Raw genomic sequence first — 9,200 nt, forward strand, 5'->3', positions numbered from 1 at the left:
AGTAGCACAGTCCAATAAGAGACGGACTGCTATAAAGTAAGCGTGAAACTCTAGGTGCTGTGGGGACATACAAAGGATGAGAAGAGTGAGCCCTGGGGAGTCAAAGGAATTCTTGAGCGGGGCCTTGGAGGAAGGGTAAATTTGAACAGGCAGAGAAGGGAGGGCTTTCCAGAAGGGGTTGCAGCATGAGGAAAGGAAGAAAGAAGTCAGGGGTTTTTGTAGACGCTACAATTAAAGGAGAGGCACCTAGTTTGGTCTTTTTCCTCAGGTCATGCTCCTGACCTTATAGGATCCAGAATGTGAAGATTAAAAAGAAAATGGACCACTGTAGAAGCTCAGTAAGGGCAGGAATTTGAGCTATTTTTGTCAACAGTGTACTCTCGGAGCTTGGACATAGTAAGCCAACGATGACTGCTTGTTGAATAACTAACGTGATCAAAAGTAAAGAATATGATTAGCTTCCCTTAACTGACCACTTACTATGTGCCAGACACTATGCTAAGCTCTTTTGGAAAAATTTTTATTTTATATTGGAGTAGAGTCGATTTACAATTTTGTGTTAGTTTCAGGTGTACAGCAAAGTGATTCAGTTATACATACACATGTATCTATTCTTTTTCAGATTCTTTTCCCATATAGGTTATTACAGAATATTAAGTAGAGTTGCCTGTGCTATAGAGTAGGTCCTTGTTGATTATCTATTTTATATATAGTAGTGTGTCTATGTTAATCCCAACCTCCTAATTTATCCCTCCCTTGCCCCACCTTTCCCCTCTGGTAACCATAAGTTTGTTTTCAATGTCTGTGAGTCTGCTTCTGTTTTGTAAATAAGTTCATTTGTATCATTTTTTTAGATTCCATATATAAGTGATATCGTATGGTATTTGTCTTTCTCTGTCTGACCTACTTCACATATGATAATCTCTAGGTCCATCCATGATGCTGCAAATGGCATTATTTCATTCTTTTTTATGGCTGAGTAATATTCCATTGTAAAAATATACCACATCTTCTTTATCCATTTATCTGTCGATGGACATTTAGGTTGCTTCCATGTCCTGGCTATTGTAAATAGTGCTGCAGTGAACATTGGGGTGCGTGTATCTTTTTGAATTATGGTTTTCTTCAGATATATGCCCAGGAGTGGGATTGCTGGGTCATATGGTAGTTCTATATGTAGTTTTTTAAGGAACTTTCACACTGTTCTCCATAGTGATTGTACCAATTTACATTCCCACCAACAGTGCAGGAGGGTTCCATTTCCTCCACCATTTATTTGTAGACTTTTTGATGATGACCATTCTGACCTGTGTGGGGTGATACCTTATTGCTGTTTTGCTTTGCATTTCTCTAATAATTAGTGATGTTGAACATCTTTTCATGTGCTTTTGGGCCATCTATATGTCTTCTTTGGAGAAATGTCTACTTAGATCTTCTGCCCATTTTTTGATTGGGTTGTTTGTTTTTTTTGATATTGAGCTGCATGAGCTGTTTGTATATTTTGGAGATTAATCCCTTGTTGGTCGCATAGTTTGCAAATATTTTCTCCCATTCTGTAAGTTGTCTTTTCGTTTTGGTTATGGTTTCCTTTGCTGTGCAAAAGCTTTTAAGTTTAATTTGGTCCCATTTGTTTATTTTTGTTTTTATTTTCATTACTCTAGGAGGTGGATCCAAAAAGATACTGCTGCGGTTTATGTCAGAGAGTATTTTGCCCATGTCTTCCTCTAAGAGTTTTACAGTGTCTGGTCTTACATTTAGGTCTTTAATCCATTTTGAGTTTAGTTTTGAGTATGGTGTTAGAGAATGTTCTAATTTCATTCTTTTACATGTAGCTGTCCATATGCCAAGCTCTTTACATAAATAATTCCATGAGACACTTACATTGATGATATGAAGCAGATTTTCTTATTTTTCAAATTAGGTCCAGCCTATGGCAAAATGGTTACATGAATGATTTTTATCTTTGGGGCTCCTTAACCCTTTCCCAAAGGGCACAAATCCAAGACTTATGATTATTCTTCCCACTGTCCAAACTCTCTTCCAGCCTCCCCAAGCCCGGTGGTGTCAGTACCATTGGAATAAACTGGTCCTACTACTGACCAGCAACTGATGTGCTACCAGGAGAGTCCCAGATGGACCTCTGGGTAACCTGGGCCCATGTGTATATAAGTACTTGCTCAATTTTGATGAGTGAGTCTGGAGGTGACAATCACTGTTATCCTTGGGTTTCTTACCTACAGGGAACCCTCATGTTGTGGTAGAAATTTCAAACTAGAAAAGAAGGAAAGGGTTTCTGCTTCCACCCCTAACCCATGTGGGAAGAGAACGCTGGATCCCTTTTGACAGGACTGCCTCTTTCTGGATACTAGGATGGTGTGCCAGGCATAGACATGTATTGCTCAGATTCCCTCTTCACGAAAGGGCTCATTGTGCAGCCTTGAGGAGTGTGGTTGGCTCACAGCCACCACTGTTAACTGGTTCAGATCGGCCTCAACTCCTGAGCTGAGGTAGTGGTCTTCTTGGGGTGGCCCCATCCAGTGACTGTGCAAGACTGTGGTACAAGGTCCCATCCATTTCTGCCTAACACAGGACTCTTCTCACACGCTCAGAGATCCCTGCTGGGCTGACAGAGACTGTCAGATCTATGTCATGGTCTGGCAACTCCCCTTCCCTAATCCCATTTCCTCCTTTTTCCTTTCACAAGTGTTACTCCCAGTAAGCCTTTTATACTCCTAAATCTGTCTCGGGATCTGTTTTCCGAAGGACCCAGATGACACAGATGGGATGCTGTTAGCTCCAAGCAACCTTTCATCAGTGAAGAGAATGGATATTTTAGAACTGGATTTGAGCCAATACCAGCAGAATATAATCACCCCGGGTGCCAGGGACCAAGGAGTACTTCCACTGTGGCGCATGAATCAAATAAGCTCTATTTCTTGGTATTCTTCTTGGCACTGACTGTGTCTTGCTATTATATAAGATGGCTTGAAGGTTCCTACTGGCTTTCTCAATGAGTGATTTGTTCAATTAATTAAGAGTGTGACTAAAGACAAGGTCACTAAGTCCGTTTCCAGTCAGCTGTTAGTTTCAATCAAGTTACCTGTTATAAATGGATTGTTGTCTGGTCATATATGGACTCCATAAGCCCTTGACCCATGCTGAGTCATGACTTAGGCTAGTTGTTTCTCAGCCTCCTGGCAGACTGTCACCCTTCCCGTGGGTCACTTATAAAATGCTCTGTGCACTATTTTGGTTTGGGGCAAGGAAGTCTTAATGTGGTTCGTGGCCAGCTACTTAACTTGCAGCCACACATGGGAGGGCATAGTTTTTGCTTTTTTGGTATGGAAGCATCTCCTAATTCCTTATTAGAAGAGCAATACTCCTCAAATTATCCATTCATTCATCAAATATTTTTGGACCAAGAGAGAGTTGCTACTTGCCCTTCCCTTGATCAGGCTCACAGCTACATCCCTAGCGTCACATTTTAGGGAAATCTACATGCAGCTTCTTCAGTAATAACTACCAGCCAGACACACCTGAGGGTCTAAAGCAGTACTTACTCCTCTTCCATCTGTCCTTCATGCCAAAGACATCAAGCCTCAACCTGTGTCATGGAGTCAATAATTATAGGGGCTCTGGGATCAGATAGTCTTGGGTTCAGATATGGGTTCTCCCACTTCCTGGAGGAAAGGTGGTGCCTTGTGGACAAAAAACTGGACCCAGAACAGATATAAAAACAGAGGCCCTGGGGAGAGGAGCCGCCGTCAGGGAAAGACTCACTCCCAGTGACTGCAGAGAAGACAGCGCTGTCCCCTGCCGAGATGAAGCTGCTGTTGCTGTGTCCGGGGCTGACTCTAGTCTGTGCCCACAAAGAAGGAAACCCTGATGTTGTGAGAAGCAACTTCGATATTTCGAAGCTAGGGGCAGTGGAGAATAGTGACTTTGGATTTTGGGGGGTGGTTTGGAGGGTTCTGAAACAAGGTGACCCTCCTGGAGGGCAGCAGTTCCTTGACATATTAGGCAAAAGGGGTGATTTCAGACTGTAGACTAAGGGCAGTTGTGCCATGTTAAAAGACGACAGCACTTGGGGACCTCCATTCTCACTGGAGGGACAGTTGAAAGAGTCCTAGGTGTGTGGTGCCAATTGACCTGAGCTCTAATTTCATCTTCACGTCACCGTGATGAGTCCTGGCCCACAGGCCAGAGTTCAAGGAGACAAGTGTTCATGTTGTATCTCTTTCCTCTTTTCTCACCCAGTCATTTTATTGATTTATTGCAGATTTCAGGGGAGTGAGATTCCATTCTCTTGGTCTCAGACGCCAAAGAAAAGATAGAAGAAAATGGTAGCATGAGAGTTTTTGTGGAGCACGTCTATGCCTTGGAAAATTTTTCTTTGTTCTTTAAATTTCATACAAAGTAAGTGGGTTTTTTTCTTGGGAAAGAAAAACCAGAAGCCTTAATATGGTCTTGGACCTCTAAACACACACAAACACATACACACACACACGCACACATATACATACATTCTGGGCCTGTACCTAACTGATTTGGGGTTTGGTGAACCTGTGGCTTTTCTAGATTCAGAGATAAGAATTGGTGACAGGCATGAATTTAAACGGGAGTAGAGGAGGTAAGGGGTAGAGGGGTATCAGAATCATAAGTAGTGTGGCAAGACAGCATAGGTTAAGAGCACAGGATTCGGAATCAACAGCCTATCTCGTTCTTGAATCTATATGTGTGACCAAGAAAATTCATCTGTTTCTTCCCCAATTTTCCCTAGAGTAAAAGAAGATGATAATAATTGTCTCTCATGGTTTTTTGTGAGGACCAAGTGCGGTTACGTTCATAAGGCACATATCTAAGAGGCTGGCTCATGGTAAGAACCCAGCTAATTCTCTGGACGAGTAGCTATCGTAATAGTAATAGTGGGAAGCAGTGGTAGAGTAATAGTGATAGAAATAGTTGACTCATTCTCAAAGCAGCAAATAAAGTGAATAATGTAAATAAAAGTTCTTTGGAAACTATACCCAAAAATGTTCAACAGTTAATCAGTGGAATCGTAAACTCAAGTTACAGGTAGAGTGTGAAGGAGCCAGCACCATCAGTATCTCTTGGGCATCAGCTCATTCTGTTTTACAGGGTAAGTGGAGCATGTACTGAAATGTCTTTGCTTTCTGACAAAGCAGGAGAGGATGGTGTACATAGTGTTACCTGTAAGTATGCAAAAAAAAAAAAAAGTCTTTCTAAATTTTACTTCCAACTGCAAGGAATTTGCTAAACCCCAGTATCTTCAGGACCTTGGTCAGTTCCTGATATGCTTGTTTAGGTAATACAATGGGGCCATCTAATAGCCGATATCCTGAATTTGGGAGAAATGTGTGTGTAAAAGCCAGTGCCTGGCACACAGTACCATCAGGTATAGAAGGCAGTTTGGTCACATGTACCTCCTACAACAAAAGAAAATTGGCAGAAAAAAAAAAAAGTAAATTGGCAGGACAGCTTCTCATTCCTTGCCCACTTTCTGATGATGTCTGAGGGCCATTGCCACAGCACATTATTCGGGACACAGCCCTGGGTATATAATGCAATGGGGCTTATAGAGAAGACAGAGACACACAGTTGGCAGAGACGGCTGAGGGAGGGTAGGTGAGTTTCAGGGAGCATGATAGAGGGAAAGCTGCTGCTGTGGATGAATTTTTCTACCCCTAGTGGTCAGTCTACCAGCGTTCCTTAGAAGTTGCCTCATGAATCCCAGAGAGATGCAAATGGAAGACAGTAGATATCACTCTCTATTTCTTCCGGGATATGTACTTGAATTTGTTTTGTGGGAGAGAATAAGAAGTGAAAGGGTTTCACTTCCTTCCCATGGACCAGAGGAGTTCTGAGCTGTGTTCTGTTTCCTCCACAGATGATGAAGACAATAAATTTCGCATACTTCAAACAAACTATACTGAATATATTATTTTTTATCTCATGAATGTCAACAACAATGAATCATTCCAACTGCTGGAGCTCTACAGTAGAGTATTTTCATGCTGACACTCATCGTGGGGTGGGGAGACTGGGGAAGGAAGGAAGCCTGGAGACAGAGTGGTCTTCCCAATCTTATCCTGGGATGACATCTCTCCTCCTCTGAAGATAGATGCTCACCTTTGGTAAAATTTCTCAGGCTCAGTGTTGGGAACATGATGAATCTCTCATCATGCCAGAAAGATATCCTAAAGATGTCAAATTCAAGACAGGTTATGGGAACATATGTATAACTGATTCAGTTTGTTATAAAGCAGAAACTAACACACCATTGTAAAGCAATTATACTCCAATGAAGACGTAAAAAATAAAGAGAGATTACATTTAAAATAAATTCAAGATAGGTTATTTTTTCATCCCCAAGACTTCTGCCTAAGCACCCAGTCAGTACCATTCATTTTCCCGTCTGGCTGGAGCCCCGCCCCTCTGATGAGACTCAGTGACCAATAAACAAGACAAAGCAGTTACTGTCACTCTTCCCACGCCCAAGAACCAGACGGGAGCCCAAAATCATGAAAAAGTTTGTGAAAATTTACCAAAAATATGGGATTGTTAAGGAAAACATATTTCCACATGTTTCCATATTACCAAAGTCGTTAAGTTGAGATCTCTCTGGCTTTCTCTGCCTAAATTCCCATTTTACTGAATGGGAATGTTCCTGAAGGGAAAAATCCAAGAGAAGTTAATACCCCAGTCAGTCCCCTTTGCCCTAACCTGGAGAATCATCTGGTTTCATTCTGGGAAATAAACCAGGGTTGGTATTTGAATGTGCTCTTCTCTGCCTCTGTAGATCACTGTCTCCAGGCCCGAGGGAGTGGAGTGGCCCAGGCCTCCAGGTTGGTGAGCTCTGCTGGAGAGGGGCTGGCTCAGGGATCAGTGCCTCCCAAAAGCATTAGGGTTTTATGTCCAAAGATTACAATAAAAATAATTTGGTAAGGAAGCTTTTTGGGAGAGCTTGAAATTTGGAGTTGGAGGACCTGCATTCAGGATCCACTCCTGCTATGAGCTTTTTGAGCAAATGATGTAGCAGTTAAAAGGGAAACAATGATGTCTACCTTACAGAGTTACTGTGTGGATATAATGCTGGAGAAAAGGGCTCAGTAATTGATAATGTGCTAAAAATCATGACTTAAAGTTTTAAATGGGAAAAGGGTGTGAGTGTGAAACTCAAATACATCTCTGTGTTTGTGGTCCATCTTCCAAGCCCAGAGGACCATCTCACCCTCCAATTTATAGAAAAATTTTCTTCCTTCAATCTCTTCCTTTCTTCCTGCACATCCTTAACTTCTAATCTGGGAATAGAGTTGTCTGACCTTCCAGTTGTCTTCCAACCTGGAAAATGGACTCTTGAGTTTGCTCATCTGTCTCCTGCCTCAGATTTATTGTGGGGCTTCATTAGCAACTATGGCTTCCATGAAGGAAGCACTTAGTGAAAGATTGCTATGGCTTTCGCCATGATTCCTCAATTTGTCAAAAATTCTTTAAAACTTCCAATGCTGAGGATGGCATTGCTAAGATCCTTCATTGCTTCTTTTCTTTTCATAGACTCAAGTGGGGGAAGGTTAAGATGGGATCAGCAATAGAAAAAAAAAAGTCATTTACTTAACACCCTCCCTACCCCTATTCTGGCAAATAACATGGGTTAGAATGCAGGTTGATAACTATTTCTTCAACATTTTTTTTTGTAATAGAAATTCTCTTTGTCCTCAGTTCAATCCAAGAAGCACCTAATGAGTCTCGTTGTTCTTGTTCTCGTCAGCTTACTTAGCACTGGGTGAGTGCCACCTCACTTGGGCTCCAGGATCTTCTCTTCCATGGTCCCCACATCATCTTGTGACAAGTTCTGTGACCCGATTTCCATCACTATCGCACGTGAAGGCATCAGCTCTGCATCTTCAGGATCTCCCCTAATTATCTAGGAAGACTCATCAGCTCACCACAAAGCAAAGTTTCCTGCAAATTTCTAACTCTCTTTGCCATATTCAGCACAACAGTACCATGAATAAGACCTTCCTCTACCTGGTCAATAAATGATTCACCTTCCAGTCATGTGATTTGTCTTTGTGTATGTTAAAGAGATGTGGGGTTGACAGGAAGCAAATGAGGGGACTTCCTTGGCCCTGTGTCCATAATCTTCCTCTAGCTTCTCAGAATCTTCCCTGAGTTTCAGGATTCTCCCTTGTCTGCAGTAATTCTCTGTCCCCATGAGTGCTACCTGCCTTTTGATTTGCCCATTTCTTAGTGACCTGGTAAGACAAACTATAAGACTTGTGCTATAAACTGCTCCATCCTAGAATTCTCTTTTTCAGTGGGGGTACTGAGAGATAGATGCTGCTGGGGCTGATACCAGCTCGATATGTTTCAGAATATGCCCTTATACCTCAGCTTCTCTAACCCATCCGTCCTATGAGATGGTCAGTGTCCCTTCTTTCTTTCTTTCTTTTCTTTTCTTTTCTTTTTTTTTTGGTACGGCAAATGCTTTTATTTTGTAGAAGCACATCTATGGTATCTAAGTTGAAAATTACCATGATAAGATGCTGTTAGTTTCTGAAAATCTTCATTTTTAAAATTTTATTGAAGTATAGTTGATTTACAGTTTTGATTTCTGCTGTACAGCAAAGTGATTCAGTTTTACATATATACATTCTTTTTCATATTCTTTTCCATTATGGTTTATTACAGGATATAGAATATAGTTCCCCGTGCCATACAGCAGGACCTTGTTGTTTATCCATTCTATATATAACAGCTTACATCTGCTAATCCCAAACTCCCATTCCATCCCTCCCCCAGCCCCCATCCCCCTTGGCAACCACAGGTCTGTTCTCTATGTCTGTGATTCTGTTTCTGTTTCATAGATAGGTTCATTTGTGTCATATTTATTTATTTATTTAATATTTATTTTATCTGCTCCAGGTCTTCATTGAGGCACGCGGGATCTTCATTGCAGCATGCGGGATCTTTAGTTGCGGCATGTGGACTTATTAGTTGCGGCATGCATGTGGGATCTAGTTCCCCGATCAGGGATCGAACCCCGGCCCCCTGCATTGGGAGTGTGGAGTCTTACCCCTGGACCACCAGGGAAGTCCCTGTGTCATACTTTGGATTGCACATATAAGTGATATCATATGGTATTTATCTTTCTCTTGGTCAGTGTTTTTTCATACTCT

General features: G+C 41.8%; 1 protein-coding gene across 1 annotated transcript; it reads left to right on the forward strand.

Moving 5' to 3' along the window:
• Positions 1 to 3,064: 3,064 nt before the first annotated feature.
• LCN9 (lipocalin 9) lies at positions 3,065 to 8,045 on the forward strand. The gene is given in 6 exon segments (XM_060153336.1): positions 3,065 to 3,926; positions 4,280 to 4,416; positions 5,140 to 5,213; positions 5,909 to 6,019; positions 6,821 to 6,866; positions 7,741 to 8,045. Coding segments are annotated over 6 exon segments (531 nt in total). The 5' UTR covers positions 3,065 to 3,821; the 3' UTR covers positions 7,799 to 8,045.
• The last annotated feature ends 1,155 nt before the right edge of the window (positions 8,046 to 9,200 follow it).

The sequence above is a fragment of the Lagenorhynchus albirostris genome, chromosome 7 (assembly GCF_949774975.1).
Source record: "Lagenorhynchus albirostris chromosome 7, mLagAlb1.1, whole genome shotgun sequence".
NCBI classification, from domain to species: Eukaryota; Metazoa; Chordata; class Mammalia; order Artiodactyla; family Delphinidae; genus Lagenorhynchus; species Lagenorhynchus albirostris.